Genomic DNA, 27,954 nt, shown 5'->3' with positions numbered 1-27,954 from the left:
GGTGGGCGCGAGCGCGAGAGGGAGACGGGTCGCGAAGTTGGAGACGTGTACAGAAGTCAGAGGTATCAGAGACCGAATTGTGGGGCCACAAAACTGTTTGATAAAGACGGACCTACCTGTCAGTGAACACGGGGAAAATAGGCGTACGCCACCAAGGGCCAAGGCACCAAGCCACTTCGTCCTCTCTCTCCCCGCCCGCCCAGTCCCCGGCCGCCACCGCTCGCGGTTCTCTCGCGAGCCGATCTGTCTCGCCCTCGCCACCTCCCTTCTCGCATCCGCGAGGCGCGAAACCCTAGTCACGCGACGCCATGGCGAAGGACCAGAACGGCTCGCCCCGTGATGGTCGAGGCGAGGAGGAGGAGGAGGCCCGCAGCGGCAGCAAGTCGGTAGAAGCCGACAGGGACGAGCGCTCGAAGGGGAGTCGGGACCGGGGCCACCGCGGCAAGTCGAAGCGTCGGGAGGAGGAGGAGGAGGAGGGGAGTGAGAGCTCCGGTGAGGACTCAGGCGAGCGGCGAAGGAAGGAGAAGGAGAGGCGGCGCCGGCGTCGGAGCCGGAGCCGCAGCGAGAGCTCCGGCTCGTCTTCGGAGTCGGAGTCCGAGTCATCGTACTCGAGGTCCAGCGCGGAGTCAGAGAGCGAGTCGGACTTGGATTCGGAGGAGGAGAGGCGGAGGCAGCGGCGGAAGAGGAGGAAGGAGAGGGAGGAGGAGGAGAGGAGGCGGAGGAGGAAGGAGAAGGAGAGGCGGAAGAGGAAGGAGAAGGAAAAGGAGAGGGAGAGGAGGAGGAAGGAGAAGAAGAAGAAGAGGAAGGAGGAGAAGAAGGATTTGGGGAAGAAGGGCGCCGTGACCAACTCGTGGGGGAAGTATGGTATCATCCGTGAGGTCGACATGTGGTGAGTGCTTCATTTGAAACTCAGGGTTTGGCATATTAAGCTATGAATTTGCATCAAAATTTTCAGTTGTACTTTGTTGTTCGTGTGTCACTGTATAATTCAATGTGAAATATACAAATGTTGTCTCCCTTTACTAAAAGTGAAGATGAGATATAATTCAACATTACTGGAATGCTCGTTAGTATCTTTAGAGTTTATGAAGCTCCTATTCTACTTAGATTTCATGCAGATTTTGCGAGTTCACCTTTCAAAGTTCATAGGGACACTAAGCGTAGAAAATTTTTAGAAATGTTTCTACATCCACATATCCAATTTACTTATAAACAGTTCTATACTACTATTCAGTGCTATATGTTATGTGGGACTTTGCTTGCTTAATCCAACATTTCAACACCATGTTGTATCTATGCTCGCTGCAGCTTATTGAGCGGCTGCAGGCTCAAATAGCAGCAGTCAGTTGCTGTATCAGCTGTTGCAGCTGCAGCGCAGCCGTAGCCTCTGTACCGAGCAGGCTGTAAATAATTACATATGAAATACCAAATTATTTCTACCACATTTCTATAAATTAATTGTGCAAAGTGTTTTGTAGGAGCAAGCGACCAGAGTTCACTGCATGGTTATCAGAAGTCAAGCAGGTATATTTCTTTTTCGTTTTGTACATGTTAATACACACAGTGAGGCATGGATGGAGGTCTATGTTAAAATCTAAAACCAAAGTAATCCAGTTGTTCAATTTAGTTTTCTTTTTAATGTGGCCACAGGTTAATTTGGAAGCATTGTCAAACTGGGAAGAGAAGCAAATGTTCAAGGCGTAAGTTACTCTACTGTTTTGAGGTCACTTGAATAATTACATGACCCTCTGATGTACTATATTTCCTACTGTATCCTTGATTTTCCAAGGGTGTTTAACATATGGTGTCTGCATCTCAGGTTCATGGAGGATCACAACACAGCCACTTTCCCATCGAAAAAGTAATGGATTTTGTCTTCTATGTATAACTTTGAATTAGATGGCGAGTTCAGAATAGGGATTTAACATTTATCTATTTCTGTTATCTTTCAGATATTATAATTTAGATGCTTATCATCGCAAAGCAATGGAGAAAGAGACAAAGAAGGGTTTAAAGACCTCAGTGACAGAACGTACAATATTTAATGATGAGGAACAGCGAAGGTGTGCAAACGTGAATTTGTTTTGTTGTTTTTTCTACAATATTATCCATGTAATTTTTAAAAAAACATGGTGCAACAATTATCATTCTGTTTGCTGTTATCTTTACACAAACATTTTTGCATGTTCTATGATGGGAATATTTAAAAACACTTGTATTTAATTCGATTTGGAGTCTATTATGCGTTGAGCAGTTCCTTTTTTTAACTTTTTTTAATCATGCAGGTTAGAATTGTTGAAGGAACGTGAACGACGAAAGGAGGAAGAAGTGGAAGCTTTAAAACGCTCTATGCAAGCTGGACTGGTTAGATTAATTTTGCGTTTCTTTTGTCTGTCTCGATTTATGAATTTATCCTTGAAACATCAATTAAATACTACAATGCTCATGAAGGTTTTGCTATTAGTTTAAAACCATGATCCAGCATTAAGTCGATACGGTCTACAAACAGTTACTGTAGTGTCATGTGTAATGCCCAAGCCCCCCAAAGAGAATAGTTATTTATAAGTAATGTGCAATGGACTGAGAATGCACTATGTGACCGAAGCGATCAAATAAAATGTCAGCACATAACAGCGCTTTCTCTGAATTAGATCAAATAAAATGTCAGCACATAACAGCGCTTTCTCTGAATTAGTATACGAAGACTTTGTAGTTGACATCTATACTTGTGTCCAACCACCAAGTTTGATTGCACAGGCATCCCTGTCCATTGTGTACAAATGTACTACCTTTTAAGATCTTTCATTGTATCCTAGTCACCTAGTTATGTCCATTCCTTACCTGAAATGAATTTAGCGTCAAGTACTGTTTTGGACCTTATTGTTTAATACTTGATTCCAAGGTGGCATGAGTTTATTTTTCTCTTCTTATTCAATCCATGTGTTATAATACTAATACATGTTCTAGTAAATAATGTATTTATCTATCTCTAGATTATTTTTCTGATAAGGATATTGATGTGGAAACATTACAGTAGTACTAGGACATAGTAACTGAAAGCGAATTAACCTGTGATTATCTTGTGTTTTACTCGCTCTTAGGCTCAAGACATGAAGGAGCAGGCCCGTCTACGCGAGGAAATGAACTATCAGTACAGGCTGGGCAATTTTCAGGTATGTTCTTTCTTTCTCAACTTGCAAGCCTGATCTAATGGGTTAACAGATACTCCTATAGCTTAGCAAATCTTTTTCGTTATCAGGCTGCAGCTGCAATCCAAAAAAGATTGGATCCTGATGCTCCTTTGCAGTAGTCGGCCCTGTGCAGAGCCTAATTCCCTGCAGTTATTCCTCATGGACCTGTAGGAAGAGCATGCCTAGCATATTGAACTGCTGTTTGTTACCAAGTTTTTTATGTAGCTAATTGTATCAGCAGAATTTTGAATTCCAGCTACTCTCAGTTTTCACATGCTCTACCCTGCGTGCTGGATTTTAAATGTTTGTTATAGGTTGTCTCACATGCTCTTGCAAGCTACCCTCGTCGTTCTTCACATGCTGTGTGCTCTCTTCTTTTGCGTTATTCTTGGACCTGGCTGTCCGGTACGCTTGAGCCTTGTCGTTCCGCACGAGCAGCCTGCGTAAACGGCACCAGATGTCAGCATGAATTAGGATCCGTCCGGACTGCCAATTTCTTTCTTTGAATCGTCAGGCAAACGATTCGTTTTCTGTAAAGTTGTTTGAATACCTGCTCCTACTCAGTGGCCAAAAGAGAGCTTTCCCGTAGCACCTTGAAAAGCTTTCTAAAATAAGCTAACTCGATTGATTGTCCCTTGTTGCGGCTGGAGAGGCTTTGTGTTGGAGGAGTATTTTTCACCAACGGGCTCTGTAAAAGTGGGAGAAATACCTTTACGTCTAACAGTCCACGAGTTCTCGCGGTGATACAGCAGGCTTAAGCCCTTTGCAGCTTGAAACCTGGGTTCGAAGCATTTATAGTCCTTCCTGCTCTCAGCTCTCCCTAAGTTTGTATGCGATCATTCGTGGCAGATCTTCCGGTTTGTTTCAGCGCTGCCAGTCAAAAGCAGGCTAACGACTAATAACTGGTGCTAACTGCTTTGATTTCTCTGAGATAGATGCACATCGTGATTTCGGAGCCTCGATAGTGATGGTGGGAGAAGGAAGGTTCCACGATGATCAGGTGTTGCGGATCATCGACACCTACGGTGGCTATGGCTTGTTTGAAGACGTTGAAATTCTCCGCATACGCATACTTCTCAGTGCGAGATGAACGGAGAATCCATCGGCGGTAATAGATCTATCGCTATCTGCAAAGTTCGCCACCGCAAGAAGAGCATGAAGAAAATCACGCACAAGGGGCGAACAAAAGATAAATACGAGCCATACGCAGTTACGCACAGAGCCACAGACTATTTTCACATCAAGTCGCTCAAATAAATAGATCCAACAAGACCAAAACCACATTCAAAACTCAGAAAAACCACACTAGAGTTCATCCATGGGGATGGCCTCGCGAACTCGACGCCCTAGCGCCTGATGCTGCTCCTGACTTTGCTCCACGCCTTCTTGCACGACTCGCCGGCCGCCTTGATGCCCCTCATCGCCGCGGCCTTGAGGTGCTTCAGCTCCTTGGTCCGCTCCTTCACCTGCAGATCGAACCCGCCCATCTTCTTCTTCCTCTTCTCGGTCGGGAGGAATCCGCTGCCGCCGGTGCTCTCGTGGAGGAGGAAGGAAGAAAAATGTGAGGCGGCGGCGGTTGCCGACTTTGTCGTGCGTCTGGAGGGGAGGAGGGATATATATAAAAAAAAAAGTAGCCGCGGCGCGGTGTGGTGTGGTGTGGACGCGACCTCGGAGCTGATCTGTAAAGCTTTGAAAATGAGTTGTTCCGCCGCGTCGGCGTTCAAGGGACGGTCGTGAGCGCCTCATCAGAAGCTGATCTCCTCGTCAATCGCTTCTGATGAGGTGCTAAACTGAACCCGACTGACATGTGGGTCCGATTCATGCAGGGAGTTTATGGGCCCATTTGTCAATCTGTGCCGATTGTCGTTTCCATGTTCTGTTAGTAGTAGGAGATAGAAAAGGTTCTCGTTGTGCGACGAAAAAGGCAGACGTTCGCTGCCGATGCTTCTTTTGGTGAGACTGAAGGAAGCGCGTACACCGGCCGGTTCTGTGAGACTTTCGGCGGATCTGGTGGTCCGTGCGGTTAGGTTCCAGTCTTGGTAACGAATCCATTCTGCAAAGAACACACTGGCAAAAGGAGGGAGCTATCGGGAACCATCGAGTTTCCTTGGCGCTGGGGTGGACTCGTGTGTCGTTACTGCGTGCTTCTGGGCTTGCTGGTTCCGCACGAAACCGCGCCGCCGGTCACGGCCCGCAGTCGCCGCCACCACCAGAAGAAGGTGGCGGGGAGCAGATCACCGAGCGCGCCCGGAGAGGGTTGGTTTGTTCGCTCGCGTGTCGTCCGCTACTCCGCTGGCAATTGTTCTGTGCCAGGGGGCGCTCGGCGTCGTGGCCTCGTGGGCCGGCGCAACGACTTGATTGATTCGTCGTCGCCCTCGTGGCTCGACCGGTTTCTGCGCTCGGCGCCCGGAGATCCCTCGCTGATGGATCGGGCGTGGTCACGAGGCGACGCCGCCGTTGTACGCCACGGGCAGGCTTCGGCGTCTCGCGCTCCGAAGCCTCCCAGAGCGGCCACGATCATTGGGAGGGCGAGAGGGAAAGGAACACGCGACGGATCATCTAATTTCAACATGCATCAAGTGACACACAATCGAAAAGCAATCAGATTTGAGATTTGTTTGATACTACGTGGGGAGCGTGAAAATTAGTTGCAAAACTTGTCGTAGCACAGTTCCAACGAATCGACAGGTTTTACACAAACAGAAACACATCTCTGCTAGAGTTCATACATGGCAAAAACTCCACCCACAGGGTGCAGGAGGCCAAACAACTACGAGTCTTTCTTGGGCGCCTTCCTCTTCATCCGGCTGAACGGCCCCACCGTCTGGTCCATGATGTACATGTAGATCACCTGGCTCCACGACCTGTACGACCTGAGGCTGTCGTAGTACTCGGGCGCGATCTCCTTCACCTTGTGCAGCCTGGTGCCGGGGATCCTCGGGAAGTCGTGGTGCTCGTTGTGGTACCCCACGTGCCATGTCATCAGGTTCAGGGGCCCGTAGTACGAGTAGGTCTCCTGGTCGGGGCTGAAGACGTAGTGCTCCGAGATGAAGTGGCCCGCCATGGGGTGCATGCCGCCGCCGACGAACGTCGAGAGGATCAGGTACGCCAGCGACTTCCAGCCGTAGAGGTAGACCAGGCCGGCGTCGAGCGCGACCTGGATGGCGAGGTTGGTGAACTCCCACAGCCCTGGGGGCTTCGGCTTCAGGAAGAGCGGCCTCAGCGCGTAGAAGAAAAGCTGGAGCACCACCCACACGGATTTGCTGACGGCGTTCCTCACGGCGTGCGCCTCGGCTTGGCTGGGGACGTCCATGTCGATGCCATCCACGCCTTGGAACCGGTGGTGCTCCAGGTGGTACTTTTGGAATGTTATGGACATGGGGACTCCGATGGGGAGGTTTGCAAAGATGCCTAGCCAGCGATTTAGGGATGGGGTTGTGAAGGCGAGGTTGTGGCTCAGTTCATGGATTGCAAGGAACAGGTTGTGGTTTAGAAAGGAGCCGAAGAAGTAGGCGACTGTCAGAAGCTTCAACCAGCTGGCATCTCGGAGGAATGTGGCAGTCCACAGCTGAAGTGAAACGACCACAGCAATCTGCAGATAAAGTTGATATTGCCATCAGAAAACATTACATGTAAAACTCAATGAAAAAAGGGCTACTTGTTGCAGTAATATCTTATAGTAAATCGAATGCCATTGACAGTTAGGACCATACTGTGTCATACAGGTACACACGAACTTCCAGCACAACAAAATACAGCTTATGGACAGGATGGCAAGTCCCCTGATTTTTCAAAACAAGGGTCATGAGATTGTGGCTGTTTCAAGTTGCTAGCTGCCCTCGCCAAAGTTCAATGGCCAGCGCAACAGCTGTTTGGTGAAAGGGATATATGGGCACTACTTTTGCATGTGAATCCGAAATTTCTTACTAGCAAGGAGACATAACGTGGAAAAGCAAACAGCTGCAGAGCAACAGTGAAGGATATAGTAACTGAGTGAGTTTGTGTCTGTGTGGTTACAAATTCAGATTTTACTGAAATCTATAGATATAGATCATCTGAGAATTTTCTCATGTTCAAGTATTAGCAAAGATGTGTGTGAGTGGATTTGTATTTCTTGCAAATGACCGTATGTACAGAAAAAAGAAAAGAATTCTACTTTTCTCAAATGTTTCCTATGGTTGTTGCCAAAGTGTCACCATGAGACAGCACCAAAGATATGTTTGCATCTTAGGGTTGATTTACTAGAAGTAACATCCCAAATTGGTCATGCAAAACAGAAGGTGAAGCAGGCTTAGCAGCTAGATATATCGATGGGCAAAGTAGTTGGGGGCTTATCCCTCAAGGAAAAAGTAGTTAGGGCTTTCCAAAAATATGATACTTACTCAATTTCCTTTCAGCGCCCACATTCAAATAAGTAAAAAGGAGGAGGCAATTGGAATGAAAGTGTAGAACTATAGATAATCAGAGGTTAGAGTAAAAAGGAGGAGTTTGACAGAATGGATCTTTATCATTTGTTAGTCGGTCCTCTAATATCATAATCTTGAAATAACAGCATAGGTTTATTCCATGCCTTGAAACTTGATAGGAAGGGCCCGGTAGCCAATCGGAAGAAGCAACTAGCATTTCAGGCATGAAAGTTACTGTTCGAAGTGTGGAACTGATCCAGGGCCAACAAGAAAGGTTGGCGCCTAAATAAATTCTATTAGGCTCGTTATCGCTGTATAAGACAACTCAATGGAAGAAGCTTCTGCTTTAAATGTATTGCTTAATTACTAGTTTATCCGTTTTGCACCATAAATCCCAAGCTTAACAGTTTCCAAGCGCATCACATTTGCAGGTTGAAGACAAGGGCAACAAGCTAAGTAGTTAACTGTTCCGAAACAAGCAATTAATAAAAGAAAATGGGAAACTCCAAACAAGTATAACTGCAGTCGCTTTGTCATGCGGAGATTCCTGAGAATAACTCCAGCAACGTAAGCACTAGAAGCTAAACAATGCCAAAGTAATCCACCAAAAACAGTATAAAACCGTATACTGATCCGGAATTCGGGTACGGCAATTAGAGATCTCGGCTTTGAAGCTACCCAACTTGCACATCATCGCAAACGCCCAGCATCGTAGGAAAAGAAAACAGCATGAATTGTACTTTCCGGCAAGCTCAATCCCCAATTCCCCATTGCAAGCACAAAAGCACACAGGAAAGAGAGAGCAGACGCGTAGAGCAGAGCGAAGAAAAGAGGCAGATCACGGCACCTTGAGGAAGGCCCACGGATCCGGGCCGAAGAGCTCCTTGATCTGCGGGTACTTGGCCAGGATCTCCCGGCGGCGCGACGCGTGCGGCTCGTCCGTGTACGACCAGAAGAAGTCCGTTGCCATCACCCCTTCGTCCGCCTCCATCCCCGCGCCCATTGCTCCCTCCCCTCCCTCCCTCCCTCCCTCTGGCCCCGCGAATGGCGGCGGTTCGCGGGCGCAGCAGCGGCAATGGCACGGGGTGGCGGCCGAATGCGGGTGGGTGGATTGGATTCGTCGCCTCCTTTTCCCACGGGCGGCGCGAATCCTGTGTGCTATCTTTGCTGATGGAAGTATCTCCCGTCCCGTCTATGGGTGGGAGGCGTGCAGCGGCGGAGGGGGTGGGAGAGATTTGTCTATTTCAGGGAATCCCGGGGGTGACGACGAGCATGAACGTGCCCCTGGCTGCAAGAGAACGTGACGCGGGTCGCGGTTGATGTTGAGCTGGCATTATGGTGGGGTCAACATGTCATTGAAGCAATAACATGTCATGGGTGGTGGTTTGGGCCTGAAAATAGAGGTGGTAACAATTGGGTTATCTGAGGCCCAGGAACAAAACAAAATCGTACGATCGATGGGCCTTGTGGGCCGAATTGATAAGCATCTCCGAAGCAGCAGCAACGTTTAAACAAAATGATGAGATTGAGCAGAGAATCGCCCTTGGAAAACAGAGATGCACCGGTATACAGCCGTACTGAGTTCCTGACCTTGACCGGTTGCTCCCTCAGCAGCACTGCGCCGTTACCAACGTAACACCCTAATTTTCAACTTTTGCAATTTAATAAAATTTATTAGAATTTAGTTGCATATGTCTTGCATTTAAATTTTCTTAGGCATTTAAATTTTTTTCAAAATAAATTAATAAATTATAGGAGTTCATTCATGCTAGTACGTTATTTTTGGTTTGAAATCGAATTTATGCTTGAATTCATTTGATTGAATCATTTTTGGTGTTCTTTATATTTCAAGAGCAGTCAACGTGGCTTTGAATATGGCAATCAGACATCATTGGCTCTAAAGGCAAGCATCGGACTTCTATAATTAGTTTCGGAACATGAAACCTTCATACTCCGAAACTGGGGGGCCTGTGTTGACACCGAATTATCGAACTTCTATAGTTAGTTTCGGAACATGAAGCCTTCATACTCCGAAACTGGGGGACCTGTGTTGACACCGAATGTAGGAAATATGCTCTGAAAGGAATGAATCGGCCGATGATGTAAAAGTTCCAATAGTTTGGCATCCAAGAGAAGCTCACGTATGGGAGGTTGCTTTATAAAATAAAATATTCTGGAGATAGAGTTGGTTAGGGATAAGCTTGATTAGAGATAGAGTTGGTTTAGTTAGAGATAGAATTTTGATTAGAAAAGATTGTGTACGTAACTTGCCTTGTACGTGGTTAGATGCCAATTATGTAACGTCAAAGGCCATCCGCCCTATAAATATAAAGGGTCTGGATCAATATACAACACATTTATCTTTTATTTACCTTTTCGGCTTCACGCCATTGCATGAGGAGTAGGAGTAATGTAGCTTCTCCACGAGTTCCTTCTAGCAAGCTGGGTTGCATCGACCTCAACCTCCAGCAAGCTGCAAGTTCCGTCACCAAGTGTTCTAGGCTTTAACTACCGGGCGCATCGCTGTGGTTTCGTCTAGTTTCATCTACTAGTTATCGAGTATCTTGGATCTTCGACTTACGGCGCATCGCTTCTGTCTCCATCTACGGTATTCGCCAGTTATCCCGCCTTAATTAAGCTTGTACTGGCTGATATTTATCTGTTCTGTCATCTTACCGTTTACGACATATTAATTGTTATTAATTCTGTCGAAATAGATGATAGATCCATTTTTAATAGCCTGTTGCATCTTAATCTTGGCCATCCTTCGAGTGTTGTTGGAAGTAAGTTCCGTTGTGATTGGATTCACTGGCTAGCGGGGTTCAGATTAACGTTCTGCTAAATATTTCTAGACAGCAACTACCGGGCGCTTCGCTGTGGTTTCACCTAGAAATATTGGTGGTGATGTTAGTTTAGATCTCATCGGCTTGTGGCTCTAGCTATAGTGGAGCAACAACTCAACAACATCCTATTTTCTATCAGCCGTCTAGCTGATGGTTATTGTAAATTATATTAAATAGGCTGGATGGCCGATGCATTCATCAAGTTACTGGAATCGGCTTCACAACCGATATATTTGCCATGATTTATTTTGTTGCACCATTATCGCTACTGTGCAAGGATCATATCGGCCCGATCGGCCGACTCCATCGAACTTCGAGAGAATTATCTCCACCTTGTCAGTTGAATGGTCAAATTGACTGGCACGCCCGCGCACACCACGCGCGCCGATTTGGATTCTGAACTGGAGTTACGCAGATCTCCCAGGTCCTCATGTGGTGATGCAGGGTCCACCATTGTTAGGATTTTGCGTCAACAAATAGGAAAGCTCTTTGTTTTCCTTCCCTCCCTTCTCTTCCTTTCGGCCTGTTTCTTTCTTCCGGCCCGCTTCTTTCTCTTTCGGCTCAGCAGCGCAGCCGCCCAGCGTCTTGACCTAGCTCTCGTGTCGGCCCGCTCTCGCACTGCACCCGAGCTCCTCCGCTTCCACCGTTGACACCCGAGGCCCGCTTATGATCCCCTACCTCTCGCCGTCTCCACGCTGGACTCCGACCCGAGTCTGAGCCACCCCGCACCTTGGGCCCGCAGACCTAGGTCCACCTCCTCGGGCTATATAAGTAGCCGCCGTCACCCTTTGGCCTCACCAAACCCTACGCCACGCCCTCAAGCTCTCCAGCGCCGCCTCTACCCGAGCCCGAGCACCGCACACGCCTGCCGCCGCCGTCGCTCTTCCATCGCCATGGTCTTTACCCGAAGAACCGCAAGGAGGTGAGGAGGCTGCCATGAAGTCCTCGTGCCTCCCCGCATCTCCCTTCGTGCAAACGAGCTCGCTGGAGTCCCCATCCTCACCGCCGCGCCGCGCGTTGTCGCCGCCGCACAATCCACCACGACAACACCGTGATCGGTTCGCCGTGCGCTCCGCTTCCTCATGGACCAGTTCCCATTGCAAACCGAGGCTCGATTTTGAGCAAGTTCCAGTGAGGTTCACCGCCATCGCGTGCCGCCCGTGAGCGACCGAGTTTAGTCCTGACAACCGCAGCTGCTAGATCTAGATCTGATGGCCCGGATCAGATCTGACCCAGTCCATACCGGTCAACCCCCGCGCCGCGCCGTGCGTTTTGCTAAAGAGTCCCTAGCTTTCGTGGTTTTTGCACCCGCGGCTCAGCGTAGTTCAAAAGTAATTAGATCTAGAACCTTTTTCTTCTATTTTAACCCCTAAGCTTTTGCAAAATAGTGCTCGCCATCCTAGCCTTGCTCTTTTGCATATTAAACCTTCGATTTATATGCGTATTTATGTTTTAGTCCTCTATTTCTTCAAGTTTAGCCTCTAGATGTCTAGTTTTCTTGCAGATACGCCCTTACACCTTGTTTAGTTCATATCTTTAGCGTTTTAGATCCATTTTTAGCATTTCTTGCGTCTATGAGTTGTTCTTAACGCATAGATTAATATTATGATCTTGTTTTTCTCTGGTGCTACTGTTTGGTTGCTGTTTTCTTATTTTATTCTATTATTTGCTTGTATGTGCTCGTGTGATGCGTATAGAAGGACCGCGGTTCAAGAGATTCAAAGGTCAAGACTTTGAAGACTACGAGCAGCTAGAGCAAGTCCAAGAAGGCAAGCCGTGCCTTTGATCACAACTTGATCCTATGAAACTTTTACTTTCATGTTCAATACACATATGTTGTGCACGTTAAGTTCCTAAACATGATGAGTCCTATCTAAGGTGTGCCTAGTTTTATTCCCCGTACCTTGATCAACCTAGGTTACTTTAATGTTGGGTAGTTCTTACTTAGTTGCTCAACTTGGTTATGGTGGTATTAATGAACTCAATGATTAAACTTATTTTATTTATGCTATACCTTTCATTAATACAAGATCACCATGCTTAATTGGAACATTGAGCGACCACCTAGGAAAACAGTAGAACCACAAGAACTATATGGCTCTAGTCTTAACTAATTAAATAGAAACTCTAGTTCGTGGTAGCTTTAACCTGAAAGGGGCAAGAGTGGGAGACAACAGTTGGTGTATAACCCAGCCCTCTAACTGATCTGCTCTATCGTAACTTCGCAGTTGGAGAGATGTTTATGCATTGCGCTGATCATGAAACCTTAGCGAGCTATCCTTATTAGGGAATCTTTGTAAAAGCCTCGTAGTGTCCCTATGCAATCACACCTCGGAAGTGTGGTATTGTGCCTGGCCCGCACAACATGGTTGAGTCTAAAGTTCTTTTGAACTTTTACACGATTTATGGATAAAGATGTGCAACCTCTGCAGAGTGTAAAACTCAATCAGTCGTACTCACGGTAAGAGCGGTCTGGACCCTCACATCATTAAATTATCGGAAGTCAAGTTAAATTGTTATTATTTATTTCAGTTATCTTTATTTATGTTCATGTTTAACGTGGGTGGTATATACTTATACTTAGCAATTAAAATGCTGAGTTGCTATTAAACCATAGCCTATTCTTGAATGACCTTACACTACACATTCCTCACGCTTGCTGAGTACCAACTATAAGTGTACTCACCCTTCCTAAAACCGCTGCTCACTACACATTCCTCACGCTTGCTGAGTACCAACTATAAGTGTACTCACTCTTCCTAAAACCGCTGCTCAGAACCGGTCAACTTTAAAGAGATTCTTGAGTTCTAAGCGTACGTGTTCCCCTAGTCAGCTGCCTGTGGAGTCGCTGTTTTCGTTGAAGATCCGTTGCGACAATAAATACTCCTTTTCTATTTGGTTTAAAAGACTATCGGGGTCACGTAATAATTATATACTCTCTCTTACGATTATGGTACTATTTTGATATTACTGAAGTCATCGCATGTGTAATTTGATCTAGTGTATACGTGGGTGTGACAACCAAAATTCCCCGTGCACGTCCCTTTGGAGTTTTCACGCATTCTCTCCCTGAAAAGTATGTACAACCCTGAACAAACAATCACATCCGCTATTAATTGTCTTTGACTGACATGGTAGCAAGAGAAGGACACGCATACATTCTGACATCCACATGGAAAGCGCAGGGTCATTCTGAAGCGCCACACAAAATTCCTCATAGCGGACAGATGACATTGTCACGAACTCTGCATTTCAATCAGGGCGAACACAAAACAGAAGCACATCGACGCCGGAACAAGCACACACGAGCGAACAAGACGCCACGACCCACTATGACCACGAGTGATCCACGGTCCGGCCAGCTTCCACATCTGATTCCTGGCCTTCCAGGACCCAAGCCGAGCAAGCAGGGCAAGCAGCGAACGCTCTCTCTCCTTTGGAGACGGCGGCTGCTTGGTACCTGGGCAAGCTCCTGAACTCTGCTCACAAATCACAACAAAAAACTACTAGCATCACACACTTCCGATGCATATGCATCAGCATACACTAGCTATACTACGATCAGGCTAAGCTGCCTGCATACAGAAAAACAGCTGCGATCCATCCAATAGGACAGGATTCCTGCCTGGCTGCCTGCCAAGTGGGCCACAGGCCTTTGCGGGCCCACATGGCAGTGTCCGTCCGGGGCCGATAAAACGTGGGCCCACGGGCGCCGCGCCCACTCCGGCGGCGGCCTCCTCCCCTTTCTTCTAGAGGGACGGCTCGAAGTTGAGGCGCGAGGTGTAGGTGGCCTTGGGCGTCCAGTTCCTGGGGATGACGTCCCGGGCCGTGAGCGTCTTCTTGGCGGACAGCGTGGCCAGCCTCACGGAGAAGGGCCCCACGAGCGGGCCCCGCACCAGGCACCACGTGGCCCCCCACACGTGCTTCATGTCCAGCCACTCCACCGAGTTGGCCTGCAAGAAACCATGGCAAATTGGCAGGGTGAATGTAAGAGAGCAGTCAGCAGCTGTAGTAGGTATGATAGTATCTCTGCATTGTTCAGCTCGAGTTGTTACTGCAAAATGTAAACCCACTAGGCAAAGCAGGCAGCATCTAAGCTTTACAAGGCAACAAAAAAGCAACAGCATGGTTGGCATGGGATCCCTTGGCATCTTTGGATTCCCCAGCCCACAAGGCCACGAGCGTGCGCAGGATGGCTGTCAGGCTTCACTTAACGACCACCGTGAAAGCACTCACTAGCGCAACACAAAAGGACGGCAAGCGTGAAAGAGACCAATCAGTGCAAGTGCCATGGGTTCTTTTGGGGGTGTTTGGATGGTCTAAACTTTAGCGGTGTCACATCGAATGTTTGATGCTAATTAGAGGACTAAACATGAGCTAATTATAAAACTAATTACAGAACCTTGTGCTAATTCGCGAGACAAATCTATTAAGCCTAATTAATTCATCATTAGCAAATGGTTACTGTAGCACTACATTATCAAATCATGGACTAATTAGGCTTAATAGATTTGTCTCACGAATTAGACTCCATCTGTACAATTAGTTTCGTAATTAGCCTATGTTTAATACTTCTAATTAGCATCCAAATATCCGATGTAACAAGTGCTAAGTTTTAGTGGGGTGTATCCAAACACCCCTTAGTCTTCATGGCCGTCTTACTTAGGAGGGACAGGGGTGAAGAAACAGCATCATGGGGCCAAGCACACCAGTGGGTTACAACTTACAGGAGGAAAGGCGAGTGATTCGTCGTTGATGCAGCAACAACATCGGCCAGGGCTCACGTGCCGCTTTTCCAACACATTCAGAACGGGAATCATTCGGCAAAGAAGATCGTGTAGATGTGTGTGTCTTTATGCAAAGCTTTGACTAGGGTTTGTGTGGTAGACAGCGCGAGAAAGTAGAAGCACTAGCACGCCTTCTTGCCTGTGGTTTTCCCTGTTCGAGATAAGGAGCTGCCTTTTTGGTGTGTAAATGTAACCTTAGATTGGGTAAACAATGGGTGGAGATTTTAACTGCCAGGACTTTTGGCCTCACTTCTTCAGGTTGATCTACATGGACAGGGTAGAAAGAACCCAAACAACAGTGGCAATGCTAGCTAGAGTACTAAAAGCAAAGCAACGCTACACCACGCGTGTCTCCAACATGCTCGGTATGGCAATGGGGCTGTGGGCGCCCTGTCTTGGTCCGGTGCATCTTGAGGCATGGACCTAACACGAAAGGTTGTTAAGGACAAAGAGATAGCCTCCTTTCCCAATCGCTTTGTTTGCGTGCAGTCGCTAGGTAAGGGAAATAGGGCCGTGCAAGAAAGAGAAGAGGCCAAGAAGCGTGCTAGTGCTAGGGTGAGGTCTGAAGAACTCTGCAACTCTGAATCTGTAGGAGGCAAATGCAATGGAAAGAATTCTGCTGGGTTATATACCTGCTTTATCTGCATGGATCCAATGTCGCCTTCGCCGTCCTCGAACTCGACGAGCAGCGAGAGCCAGAAGTTGGTCGAGCCCTCGTTCACACGGAATGCTATGTTCTTCCCGCCGTACTTGCAGGCCGTCCTGGTGTGTATCAGATTATCAGTATATGCACGGACAAACAAACGACGCTGCACCGGTCAGTTTGTGACAGAAAAACGAAACAGGGAATCTGGATTGATCACTTGTCCTTTTCTCTCTCCGAAGAGAGTGATCAGGAGATGTTCAAAGCGATTAAGGGAGTGTTTGGCTCACGGAGGCTAAACTTTAGTCCTGTCACATCGGATGTTTAGATACTAATTAGAAGTATTAAACATAGTTTAATTATAAAATTGGATGTTTAGATACTAATTAGGAGTATTAAATATAGTCTAATTACAAAACTAATTACACGGACGGAGACTAATTCGTGAGACTAATGACACACTGACTGAGTTACGTCAGGCTCAGGCATGTTTAGCCCTTATTTACTTCCCTCCAAACTCCCAACTTTGACACTATGCAAAAAGAAGATTCCCTATCACATCAAATTTGCGGTACATGCATGGAGTACTAAATGTAGACGAAATCAAAAACTAATTACACAGTTTTGTTGTACTTTGCGAGACGAATCTTTTGAGCCTAATTAGTCAATATTTGGACAATAATTCACAAATACAAATGAAACGCTACAGTGTCGCATTTATGGCAAAATGCTAATTTGGCACCTCCCAACTTGGGAAGTAAACAAGGGCTAAACTCACTGCGCCTCATCGGGCTCATAGTACTACTCCTACAGAGGAAATTCACAGCGCCGGCGTCCAGTCCAGCGATGCTTTCAGACGCCAAGCAACCATTTTTCAGGATGGCATCACGGTTTACGAGACACTGTTTCTAGTCTACCTGTCCGCTGCTATCAGTGCTATGCAATGCAGAGCAGTTGATTCTGAACTGACACAGTATTCAGGGAGCAGACTGCTGTAACAACAGGGCCGGGGACGGTTTGCTCACCTCCTGTAGACGACGTTCAGCTGGCCCCGGTCGCGCAGGCGGCCGCCGGCGCCGGCGACGGCCATCCTGCTGAAGGCGGCGCCGCTGAGGTCGAAGTGCGTGTGGCCGAAGGCGCAGAGCCCGCCGGGGCACTCGTCGGTGACGATCACCGTCACCGCCCGGCGCGAGCAGATGCCCCGGTCCAGGCACTTGACCTTGTAGCAGGCGCCGCAGCCCTCGCCGTCCTTGAACAGCACGGGGCTCACCGACCCCACCCGCGCCTTCATCGGCACCACGTCCACCAGCGTCCCGTACCCGCACGCGCCGCCTGGAAGGAAACCAAACGGATGCCGTTAAAGCCACTACTGGCAATTGTTTGTTAAGCTAATCACGATGTCAGTGGCAGAAAAATACTCCGTGTTACGGAGGGAACAGCCGGGGGCAGAGCATCGGGGTGCAAGTTGCCGTGAACAGAGCCCTGTGATGGACAAGTCGCGGCTCACGGGTGTGCCAACTGTTCCGTTGCGAGACGGGTCAACATACAGGACGACAAAACTGAAGGTCATCTACCGTGAACCACGTACCGCCAGTACAGTGCCCACTGCCCAGGACGGTGTAAATGCTAGCAGTAACAGCGAGCTCAGGGTATTAACTGTTGCCGGATTAACTTCTACTTATGGTAGAATCAAAGGTTACCAGCAGTGTCGGTGGAGACTGACCGTGGCAGGGAGTGTTCATGTCGCAAGGATTTCAGCAACGGCACCGGTAACGGCATGGAATGGACCTGCTGCAAGGTCGCCGGATGCTGGCGCGAATCGTAAAGCGACGGAGCGCCTGGCCGCTTGACAAGTGTGCCGGGACCCGGACGGGGCCCACCGAATTTCGCTCCGGGATTCATGGGATCCGCAGAGGTCCCCCGCCAAAAAAAAAAGTGGCAACAGGAGGAATTGTTCGTCTTCTTTTACTACCCCAAAGGAAAACATTTTTCTTCTACCTGCGGTAAAGAAAATTCTGCCGGCTGATGCTAACCTGACGGCCAGTGCTGAACAATCTACTCGGCGAACGAATTAGTAAGAAAGACAAGTGGTGTTGCTGTATACTGGTAGCACTCTCCGAAGCACAGGTTCTGAGTATTTTGCTCGTATGGTAAATTGGTAATGGTATGCTACCACCGTGTGTCTGTGTGCTCCCAATAATAAATGGCTAGGGAAGACCGGTGCAATGTGCTGGTGTGGAGCCGAGAAGAGAGCGCTTACCGTCGCTGCCGTCGCCCTCGGCGTCGCCGTACCACGTCGCGGTGGCCGGCCGCCACTCCATGTCCAGGTCCGCCGCCTTCCCCGCCGCGGCCGACGACTTCCCGCCGCCGAACAGCAATGCGGCGGAGACGGGAGGCGCCAGCGCCAGAATGCAGAGCAGGAAGAGGGCGAGGGAGCGCGAGGGAGCCATGGAGGGGGTCGGATTGGTTCCTCGCCCCCCTTCTTCCCACCTGCGCGGCTGCGCCCTTCCCTTGCTTGCTGGACTGGTGGAGTAGTGGTAGTGGTACTGCGGCTGCTCGGAGCCTCGGAGGGCTGGAGGTACTTGGTAGGCTTCTTTTTTGGGGGCTCGCTCTTTTATGGCTTCGAGAAATCCCCAGCCCCAATGCTCAGTCAGAGCTCAGACCCCAGAGGTGCTCGGCTGGCTGGGCAGGGCTGGCCTCGCTAGAGATAAGCTATCTGCTCTGTAGTCTGTACAAATGGCAACACGGGCATGGGCGGCAGGGCAATGAGGAATTGAGGATTGAGGAGTGCAGGAGTGGTGTAGTGTACCGGACAGCAAGACCGGAATGGTGAATGGTGTCTGATTTATAAGGGAGAAGCTGTAGCACGTAGGTGAAAGAAATCAGTAACAAGCATTGTGCAGTGTGTTGAATGTTGCTGGGTAGTGGAAGTGGAGCCCTTCTTGCTGCTCTGTCCCTCAGTCCCTGACTGTTGGCCGTAACAGCGAGGTGGTTAACTGTTGAAGCAAAAGGGAACGAACACTTGTGTTATCGCAGCAGGACGATTTAGGACCGCGACTAGATTGTGCAGGTAGGAGGATGTTGGTTTAGTTTTCTTTTTGTGCATGGTAAAGCAGTTAAACTAAGCTGCAATTTGCAAGCATGGCCAAATGGCGTTCCTCCTCTCTCCCACTTCTGCCGCGCGCCTGGCCCTCTCGCCCCATCCCCCATGTGCGGCCGCGGCGGGGCGGGCCTCGGGCCTGGGAAGACCGTTGACGTTTGCGCCCACCCCACGCCCCGGCTCGCTTGACCGTTGCCGTTGCACAGGGACAAAAGCTCTAGGAAGCCCACGGGCACCGGAGGCAATGCGCACCTACCAGCTCCAACGGAAAGACTGCGCCCAGTCCCAGATGCCCGGTCACGTGGTGGCGACTGGCGAGTGGCGACCCGGGAGTGGGATCCCGGTGGCTCGGTGTGGGCTGGTCGTTAGGTTTGGCAGCCTTTGCTGTTGTTTCGAGTCCCACTGTTCCGGAGAGCCTGGAGCGAGGGGATCGAGTCATGAACTCGATGGAACTCCCGAGCCATCTGTCTGGAATCTGAATTCTGAACGCCAACGCCGGCGAAGAAATCAAGTGCAATGCATCATTATTGCGTGTTCTCACAAGGCACAAGGCAGTAGTATCGTTCGATTGCACACTCGCTCGCCTGTTGTTATAGCAGCAGAGCACTCAATCACTGGTGCTGCCAACAATTTTTTTAGAGTAATCTTGTGCTGTCAATATACGAGCTGTAGCTTTGTTAAGCACCGTTTGGATCCGATTATGAATTCTAAAAATCTGAATTTTGGATGGATTTTCAAAATCTGAATGGAGTTGTTTGGATCCGTAGATTTCAAAATTTGATTTTATGACTATTTGTTGCATACATGACTTTTTTGCCCTTGCCACCATTTCATAGCCAACATGTTGCTCAATATCAGACGAGCGGTGAAATAGTAATTTCCATGTGCAGAAGTTGGTGGAATCAAACCTTTAGCAGATTCTGGACTTCATAGAATCCGTAAAATTGGCTTATGGAATATGCACCAAAATCTAACCTGTTTGGAGCCGCTCCAAATTCTAGATTCAGACAATCTGCCACGCTCCAAACGGGCCCTTAGGATCGAAGCGACTTTGCGGAGCCAAAGGGTCCAGGCATGCCCCCCAACAGATTCTGCGTTTTCCTCGTCCAGCTCGAGATGAACCTCCACGTGGGAAGCCTTCCTGCATCGCGGCGGCCTGTCACAGGCACGTCTACGTCTATACGGTGTACCACCCGTCGTCCGTGGTACCTGTGCGCACCGTGTGTTCTGAGTTTCTGACCCTGGATTGTGGAAAGTGGCAGTACACGATGAGTCATGAGTGCTTTTTCCGGGTTCCAGCTACAGCTACAGGGGCGAGGCTGCGATCCTAGAGAGACCTGAACTCTGATCCTGTGCCCCCTGTTGCTGTTGCAGCGTTTCCTCGTTTCATCTCGGGCATCGCGTAAACAAAACATAAGGATCTGGCGCATCTCGAGAAATGGCCGGACGCCGGAGTGCCGGGGGCGCGGCGGCAAGCGGCATGCCAGCGGCCCTGCACGGATCATGGCCGCACGGCGGTCGATGGTCAAAGCGTAGTTGGAGACCGTACCAAAGAAAAAGCACAGCGCGGCCGGGACAAATAGACGGGAGTGGAGGAGGGCGATGCTTGGGACATACGAGGACACTTCCTCTACTCCCACGAATTCACGTACTAAATATGAATGGAAGGAACAAGCACGCATCTATCATCATACAGAAATTAAGTTACAATGATGCTTGTGCGAGGAGAACAAAAATGAAATCAGCTTCGAAACAATAACGGGTTGCGGGTAACAAAGAAACAGTACAACCCGCACTATTCATAGGCTCTCTCTTTTTTTTTCTAATTGCACAAAATTTTGTTCAACAACATATTACATGCACATGGATCCTTGCATCATCTATGCATACATATTTTTTTTGTTATTTTTTTACGTACTATTTTGGTATTTTTTTTTTGTGGGAGCACCGGAGCACCTTGACTTCTCTCGGGATATATGGGCGTTCGTTTTTTCCTCTTGCCTTGAGAGACAGCAACGATTAGGGCTAGACAAAAACCTCGCGACTCGTTAGCTCGCTCGTCTTGGCAGCTCATTATGAGCTTGATTGGTCTAGTTTGAAAATTTGCCATGCCAAATCTAGAGATACCAAAACGTGAGTACGATAATTTATTTTTTGCCAAAACCTGAGCAAAATCTTTAGGATATCACTTCATTGGGTGCCAACCAAATAAGTGCCAAAATTAATGGGCTTACCCTACTTGGGCTGGGCAAATTGGCTCTATATTTTCCTACCAAGCTGAGCTGACAATTTAGCTCGTTATTAGTATAACGAGTGAGTTCCAGCTGACTCATGAGCCGCTCGCGAGCTAAACGAGCCAAAAAATTATCAGCGCGGAGCAAGCTACGCACGGCAGCCCAATGGCCCAATAAACCAACCGTAAGGCTGCCGTCTCCATCCCCATCGCCAGTTCACCTGACTCCCCTCCCCTGTCTCGCCGTCTCGGCCTCTCCGCACCGCCGCCACACCCGCGCCGCTCCACTCCCTCCGTTCGTCGGCGGCTCCACCTGGCCACTTCCGCCCTCCACGGCTACGGCTTCTCCAGGGGCCTCTCCTTCGGTGGATTCGCGAGGCAAAGAGGCCATCGCTGTCATATTTGTGTAAGAAATTGCTAGGCGCTGGATTTTGGATATGAATCCCATATGCATGCTTTGTTTTTTTTATATTTCTTCCCAATTGCTTGCTCGGTTCGTTCAGTTGTGTGGTTGTGTTTTGTGAGTTCTTAACATCTCTGTGAATTTGACAGGTCATTGCTAGTTTGCTTCAATCCTCCATCTACCTCAAATTTGGTTGCCAGGTCTTAACTTGTGGAAATATAATTTCTTCCTATTTATTCTTCATAATCCTTAAATTCTCGTACTTCGGTTGCCTGAGTTACAGCCACATACTTGAAGTCCGAACTTGTGTGAACGGAGTTATTTGTTTCCTGAATTTGACTGTCATCTCGCGAGCTCAAACGAGCTGGCTCGAGCACATAGCGAGCCGAGCGGAGCTGGTATTTCTGCTCGTTTTGATAACGACCCGAGCCAGCTCATTAATTTAGCGAGCCGAGCTGGCTCCACATCCCCCTAGCAACGATATCCGGCAATCGAGCTGTTTCTTGGTGGTCAATAGCAAGGACCAAGGTAAATTAGGTTTTCGTGCATATATATGGTGAAAACTGCAAGGCCACTGCTCTTGTTTTTTCTACCCCTAACGGTCCGTTCGGTCAGTTAGGATTGGACTTAGAAATATCAAGATTATAAAGATTATACAAATTAGTAAATCATTTCAATCAGTATGAGCTCCAAGGTAAATCCCCCACCCGCTTCCCTATTTCTTGTGGCAATGGTTTCGTGGTTGACAAGAGATCATGAAAAGTGTTTCTTGGTTATATCCTGCTTGCTCAATTTCTTGTGGCATTAATGGTTCCATTTTTTGCAAATCGGTTCACTGTTTATTTTATTAAGCTTGCTGGATAACTTGCTTATTTTGTGCTCTGGATTGGTGGCTCAGTATGTCTCATGGATTTTTGTTCGATAGCAGGAAGTGGATGTACCTTCCCCATATCAGTATGACCTTTTGCAGAATTTGTGCTCTCAGTGGTTTCCTTCTCTATTTGTACTTTCAAGCCCTCAATAACCTGCTTATTTCTTGTAATGTGATTGGATTAAAATTACAGGTTTCTTGACTTTAGGGTGAGATTCATAACATGCCTCTCCACAAGCAAACTATTGCTGATTTTAGGTTAATTGATCAGCTTATGACAATATTTTTGTCCTAGACCATGGTTGATTGCGAACTACTTTGATGAAAACACATGCTTGAAAAGTTGGCGGGAAGCTTGATATGCCGTACAATGCTACTGGTTTCTTTTCAGTCTGAGTAAACTATATTTGAGTGTCATTGTGAACATCCTTCTACCCTGGAACCTTAAAAGAACAGCTACTGACTGCTATTTGGGACTTAGGTTTGATGAATGCCAAAACTTCTCCAGGGATATGCATGTATCGGTTTTATTGCCATATTTCCTACTAATTGGTATTAAGCAGAAGATCTTACTGTATGTTTTCCTTGAACTTTCTTTAATCAGTGTAGTCAGAACTAACCCAACTACCTGGAAATAGCTGCAGAATTTATTCTATTATGGTTTGCAAGAGTATCTCATCCTAGTATGCATTGTTATAACTGAATATCTTGTTTCCTTATTTCTTTCCATAGGACCCTCGTAGAATCTGGACAGTTTTCTAGCATTGTTGGATTTTAATCTTTTTAGAAGAATCTCTGTCTGAAACAGCAGTCTTAGAGGATTTTAATCTACGAAACACGGATACTCCACCTGGGGGCCGTATCCCGTATCGGATACGTATCCGATACGGATACGCCCCGGACGTGGCGTATCCACGTATCCCCGATTAAATGGGCCGAAAACTTCGGATCGGAAACGTTTCCGCGCCTGGATTCGGCCCAGCCGGCCCAACATCACAGCACATCCCACCTCCTGCCCTACTCCCGTGACCCGTCGGGCGTCGGCTCTCCCACGCGCAGCCGCCTCACGCAGCGCATCGCCGCATCCTCCCGCTCGACCTGACGGCTGACGCAGCGCCTCCGCCTCTCGTCGGCCGCCGTCCGCTGGCCGCCGTCCGTGAGGCCGCCTCCTGCCAGCCGCCGTCCGCCTCCCGCGGCCACGGGCCGCGAGGCCGCCTCCCGCCGGCCGCAGGCTGCCTCCCGTCGGCCTCCGTCCGCCCGTGATTACTCCCGTCGGCCTCCGGCGTAAGGAGCCCCAGCCCCTGTTCAGGTGCGTGGCTTCCTCTGATAGTTGTAGTGCAGGCCTCCCGTGAACCGTGAGTTCCTCCCAGTAATGGTAGCATAGCATCCGTAAAGTGCATAGAGATTTACATTTTCTGTGTAGTGTATCCAGGCAATTTGGAAGTATAATCCATAGTCTACAGAATAAGGGCCCATGCAAGCATGGATGGTGGATTAAGTTCAGGGGCAGTGCGATCTTTATAATGTTGGCTATTGCACAGTTGTTGATTATCCTTTCTTTTCAATACTTAACTGGTTCAAATACAATTGCTTGGAGAATAGTAGCATATAGATTGCAAGTAGGAGGTAACGTGATGATAATTGGCCAATCTCCAGAATCTGGATATGAGTTTATATTGATTGATTGCAGTCCCAGGCTCCCATCCTCTCCTAAATTAGAACCTGCTATCATGTTATTCTCAGTGTAATAGACCTTAAATGTCTCTATGTTGAATTTGAACATCTATTTTGCAATTTGATATGCATTGTTATTTATTTATTAAAAAAATAGTTAAAACGTATCCGCGTATCGGGTTGTTTAAGAAATTGCCGTATCCGCGTATCCGTATCCTTCCGATACCGATACGCGTATCCGTATCCGTGCTGCATAGATTTTAATCTTCTTAGAGGAATCTTGATGGACCAATTATTGTGAGCAGAGTTCCTTCTGCCAGACGGATTTGGTCTCCTCTGTCTTTGATTTGGTCTGAAACAGGAGTCGTTGTTGATAAATTTTGACAGGAGCCATCTATATTTCATCGTTTCAGTTCCTTGGCCAGAACATCATATTTTGTGACAGTTCTGTACTTCTAATTCTAGCATTGTTGGATTTTAATCTTCTTAGAGGAATCTCTGTCTGAAACAGGAATCTGAAACAATTCTGTACTTCTAATTCTAGCATTGTTTCAGTTCCTTGGCCAGAACATCATATTTTGTGGCAGTTGTGTGCTCCTGTTCGCCTGGCTGCCTGTGCAATCTTGGATGAAGCTGTGGTGGAAATGATTTCTTAATGGGTTCTTAATGGGTTGTAGCTGCAGTTTGGACAGTGGTTTGTTATATTATTTGCTGTGGGAGGATGATTGGATTGGTGGGGTTTGATTTCTGCGGGTGGAAGACTGGAGTGGGGTGGGTTGCATTTTCTTTGCATGCTAGAATAGATAGGTGTGGTTTTGGTTTGGATGCCAGCCCAATTAGCAGGGCTATATGATGAGTATTGTGGAGCATGCATCATAATTTCTGTTTGAAACGGTGCGTACAGGTCCATCTCGCAGCCCACCCAGGTAGCTCGGCGGCCTAGTCAAAGAAACGGCCCAACCCGCAGCCCACCTTCCCAAGCCGTGGTCCCCACAGGCCAGCAGTCCCAGTGTGTGGCGGCGCTCGACAAGCCAGCAGGCAGCAGCCGCCGCGCCGCCCTCGCTAGTCGCAACCTCCCGGTGGCCGCACGCGGCCTCGGGCCCCTAGCTACACCGCCTTCGCTGGTGCACGCGCGCATAGCGGCTGCCGGCCGAAGCCCACACAAGCACAGCTGCAACGGGCCAACGGCAGTTCTCTCCTCTATTTCTGAAAGCTAGAGGCATCCTCGATCCCTGCTCCCCGCTGCCGACCGCCGATCACGGTCCGCTGTCGGCTGCTCCCTCCCGCCGGTCGCCTCCGGCGCTACGAGGAAGGCCCACCGGCCACGGAGGATCATCATCCTTCCTTTCGGTCTACAGCAGGTCTTCACCTTGTTGTGCTGCTGCTCGCCATACGCCAATCGTGACACCAGTGTGCTGCCATCTTCTGAGGCCCTTGCTAGGTATATTTGATTTGCTTCGGTTTTTTCTTAAATTCAAAATTATGTGATGCTCAAGATTGTGAAGCTTCTATGATCTGGTGCGCTGCTGTCTGCCGAGGTCATTGCTTGATTGCAGTCTAGCAATTGTTTCATTGCAAATTAGCCATAGTTTTGATTTGTCATAAATTAGGACATAAGTACGCTCTATTTCAGGAACTGGCATTGGAACACAAATGATATTTCGGAAAATTGCATATGATATGAGAATATTGAAGATTAATACTGGGCTGCTGATACTGATATTAGAATGATAGACTGGCTACAATGCTTGCTGGTACTGATATTAGTCCTGCGTTCTGAATAGGACTGAAGAGTCTTATTGGTCGTCCAAGTCCACTTGGAGATGTCAGAAGAACTTGACAAAGATAAGAAAATTGGGGAAGAGGAGGAGGAGGAGGAGGAGGAAGTGGAGTATGTATTGCTAGAGTTGGGCGATTGTCTTTATTCAGACATATCACCAGATGCTCCATTTGTACTCTCTGTAAGTTGCTCCTTCTCTGGATCTACAACTCTGCCCAATTAACTTGTTCTGTACCATGTTCTTCCACTTTTTCGATATCTTGGCTCATAACTACCTCTTGAGTTTCTATTTGTCTCCTTTACGTTAGATTACTAAGTTGTGAGAATCATGATTTTCAGGGTTTGGATACGATGACGCCTACCTTAGTAGTAGGTGATGATCTGAAGATGGTAAGTCTGTTCTGATTTTGTTTTCTGTACTATGTAGCCCGTATCACGCCTTTGGGTTGTGGACGTTGCAGGTGCTGTAGATCCATTGTGCACTAGCTGCATAGATCGGTATTTTTGCATGTTCATAAACATAAAATCTAATTTATTAAGTTTTGAACTTTAGATCAAGTCGTTGCATACCTCCAGTTTGTTTGTTTTTTCTTTGCCACTCTTACAGATCAAAATCAATTACTTGTTCAATTGTTGTCAAGAATAATCTCGTAGCTGTACCTTATGCCATTGAAAGCTTTAGCAGGACGAGATGGAAGCAAAATGTATTTGACACCCATAAGTTAGTTATAGTTCCTTTAGTACCAAATGCATCTTGTACTGATTAGCTGATTTTGTCGCCGGTGATGGCAACTTACTTCGTTAGGCTGCATTGGTGTCCCTTTCTGTGTGCTAATGATTTTCTTCTTTACAAAAAAAAAACTTGAAAATCCCCAACTTGTACCATTGACTTTCAATGTCTAATCTGCCTATTGCGTGTGCTAGTGCTAATGCCAATGCATTGTTTTACAGATTGGAGAATATGAAGAAACTGTTGGCACATGTTATCTATTCTCTGAAAGTGGTAAGTAACATTGAAACTCCTCTAGTGTTTGGCAAATATTTCGTCACGGGTTGTTAAATTTTGCAGAAAGAATCTGATACCATGTGGGTAGGCTGCTGTTGTTTCATGAAGATTTCAGATATTTTATGTCATGGTTTGCACTTAATACACCCCGTCGTGTGGGTATCATCAAACAAGTGAATATACTTTTCACGTGTATGTACTGACTTTGTCGGTCATGCAATAAATAATGTCAACTCATGCAGTTCTTTGGGAACCTCATTTCCACAGAGTCTGAGAAACTCCACTGTTTGACCTAATGCAGTTCTTCAGTAGATCCATTCACTGTTTTTCCTCTTCTATTGTCAGAAGCTGAACCAAAACCTCCGAGTGATGAGACCACACCTTCCGAAGAAAACATGGACAAACCAGCTAGCAGCAGCAAGGAAGGTTCGTTGAAGGAGGTAAATCATCTTGCCAGCACTCAAAAGATCCTCAAATTTCGGCCAATCAATGCAGAGCATCCTCAGCACAGAGCATAGCAGCACAAGGACAAGGAAATCTGAAACCAAAAAAACTTGTAGCTGCCATTTTCTTCTTCAATGCCTTCAGTGTACAGTAAGGTGATCATTGACCCCCCGAACTGGATTGTACACTTGCTGAATTCATCTAGTGGATAGCAACCACTTGATCAATATATTTGCGCTGTCATATCGGTTTGTTGGTCCCTATTGTTTCTCTCTAAGCACTCCTATATCATATCATATCATACATGCATTATGGCAAACAAATCTCTAGGTCTCGAGATTCATCCAAGGCTGCTGAAACAATTGAGGTTTAAGGCACTGGGTCTCTCGGAGCTTGTAAACTCTAGAATGCCATCCTGTACCTTTGTTGAAGGTCATGGCCGTCTCCGATACTTTTGTGCCACTAGCAATTAATCTAAACTGTCCTAGACAAGCTGAATGAAACAGGCTGAATTTCTCTAGTCCAAAACAACCTTGAGACCGGCACATCTGATGGCAAAGTCTAAGCTGTACC

At 47.7% G+C, this 27,954-nt stretch overlaps 4 protein-coding genes across 5 annotated transcripts; 2 read left to right on the top strand and 2 right to left on the bottom strand.

The window, feature by feature from the left end:
• The first annotated feature begins 172 nt into the window (after positions 1–172).
• On the top strand, positions 173–3,547 carry LOC117862403 (uncharacterized). Its single transcript, XM_034745866.2, has 8 exons — positions 173–889; positions 1,479–1,524; positions 1,651–1,700; positions 1,820–1,861; positions 1,953–2,063; positions 2,286–2,364; positions 3,102–3,173; positions 3,260–3,547. Exons 1-8 carry the CDS (start codon positions 309–311, stop codon positions 3,308–3,310), a joined length of 1,032 nt encoding a protein of 343 aa, XP_034601757.1. The 5' UTR covers positions 173–308; the 3' UTR covers positions 3,311–3,547.
• A 2,236-nt stretch (positions 3,548–5,783) lies between these two features.
• On the bottom strand, positions 5,784–8,877 carry LOC117862492 (sphingolipid delta(4)-desaturase DES1-like). The gene is made up of 2 exons (XM_034745981.2): positions 8,445–8,877; positions 5,784–6,783 (listed from the first exon to the last, which is right to left on the bottom strand). The coding sequence occupies exons 1-2, from the start codon at positions 8,598–8,600 to the stop codon at positions 5,962–5,964; spliced, it is 978 nt and encodes a 325-aa protein (XP_034601872.1). The 5' UTR covers positions 8,601–8,877; the 3' UTR covers positions 5,784–5,961.
• Positions 8,878–13,668: 4,791 nt separating this feature from the next.
• LOC117862377 (expansin-B17) lies at positions 13,669–18,929 on the bottom strand. The gene is made up of 4 exons (XM_034745834.2): positions 18,131–18,929; positions 16,896–17,202; positions 15,860–15,989; positions 13,669–14,393 (listed from the first exon to the last, which is right to left on the bottom strand). Exons 1-4 carry the CDS (start codon positions 18,318–18,320, stop codon positions 14,190–14,192), a joined length of 831 nt encoding a protein of 276 aa, XP_034601725.1. The 5' UTR covers positions 18,321–18,929; the 3' UTR covers positions 13,669–14,189.
• Positions 18,930–21,397: 2,468 nt separating this feature from the next.
• On the top strand, positions 21,398–27,624 carry LOC117863524 (uncharacterized). Of its 2 annotated transcripts, none has more exons than XM_072294893.1 (6): positions 21,398–23,786; positions 25,056–25,592; positions 25,936–26,112; positions 26,271–26,321; positions 26,883–26,934; positions 27,286–27,624. In XM_072294893.1, the coding sequence occupies exons 3-6, from the start codon at positions 25,975–25,977 to the stop codon at positions 27,453–27,455; spliced, it is 411 nt and encodes a 136-aa protein (XP_072150994.1). In that variant the 5' UTR covers positions 21,398–23,786; positions 25,056–25,592; positions 25,936–25,974; the 3' UTR covers positions 27,456–27,624. The 2 variants fall into 2 exon arrangements, with proteins under 2 accessions (XP_072150994.1, XP_072150993.1); XM_072294892.1 differs by having other exon boundaries at positions 21,401–23,786; positions 27,283–27,624.
• The last annotated feature ends 330 nt before the right edge of the window (positions 27,625–27,954 follow it).

The sequence above is a fragment of the Setaria viridis genome, chromosome 7 (genome assembly GCF_005286985.2).
Source record: "Setaria viridis chromosome 7, Setaria_viridis_v4.0, whole genome shotgun sequence".
Taxonomy (NCBI): domain Eukaryota; kingdom Viridiplantae; phylum Streptophyta; class Magnoliopsida; order Poales; family Poaceae; genus Setaria; species Setaria viridis.
The sequence above is the reverse complement of the archived record's forward strand: the minus strand, read 5'-3'. Positions and strand labels throughout refer to the sequence as shown.

Excerpts from the sequence above, each read along its gene's own strand:
- LOC117862377 (XM_034745834.2), bottom strand. The coding sequence starts at position 18,320 with ATGGCTCCCTCGCGCTCCCTCGCCCTCTTCCTGCTCTGCATTCTGGCG. Across the intron at positions 17,203-18,130 it reads CGAGGGCGACGGCAGCGACG|GCGGCGCGTGCGGGTACGGG; the intron begins GTAAGCGCTCTC and ends GTTTCCTTCCAG. Across the intron at positions 15,990-16,895 it reads CTGAACGTCGTCTACAGGAG|GACGGCCTGCAAGTACGGCG; the intron begins GTGAGCAAACCG and ends GATACACACCAG.
- LOC117862492 (XM_034745981.2), bottom strand. The coding sequence starts at position 8,600 with ATGGGCGCGGGGATGGAGGCGGACGAAGGGGTGATGGCAACGGACTTC. Across the intron at positions 6,784-8,444 it reads ATCCGTGGGCCTTCCTCAAG|ATTGCTGTGGTCGTTTCACT; the intron begins GTGCCGTGATCT and ends CTTTATCTGCAG.
- LOC117863524 (XM_072294892.1), top strand. The coding sequence starts at position 25,975 with ATGTCAGAAGAACTTGACAAAGATAAGAAAATTGGGGAAGAGGAGGAG. Across the intron at positions 26,113-26,270 it reads ATGCTCCATTTGTACTCTCT|GGTTTGGATACGATGACGCC; the intron begins GTAAGTTGCTCC and ends CATGATTTTCAG. Across the intron at positions 26,935-27,282 it reads TTATCTATTCTCTGAAAGTG|AAGCTGAACCAAAACCTCCG; the intron begins GTAAGTAACATT and ends TTCTATTGTCAG.
- LOC117862403 (XM_034745866.2), top strand. The coding sequence starts at position 309 with ATGGCGAAGGACCAGAACGGCTCGCCCCGTGATGGTCGAGGCGAGGAG. Across the intron at positions 1,525-1,650 it reads GGTTATCAGAAGTCAAGCAG|GTTAATTTGGAAGCATTGTC; the intron begins GTATATTTCTTT and ends ATGTGGCCACAG. Across the intron at positions 1,701-1,819 it reads GAGAAGCAAATGTTCAAGGC|GTTCATGGAGGATCACAACA; the intron begins GTAAGTTACTCT and ends TCTGCATCTCAG.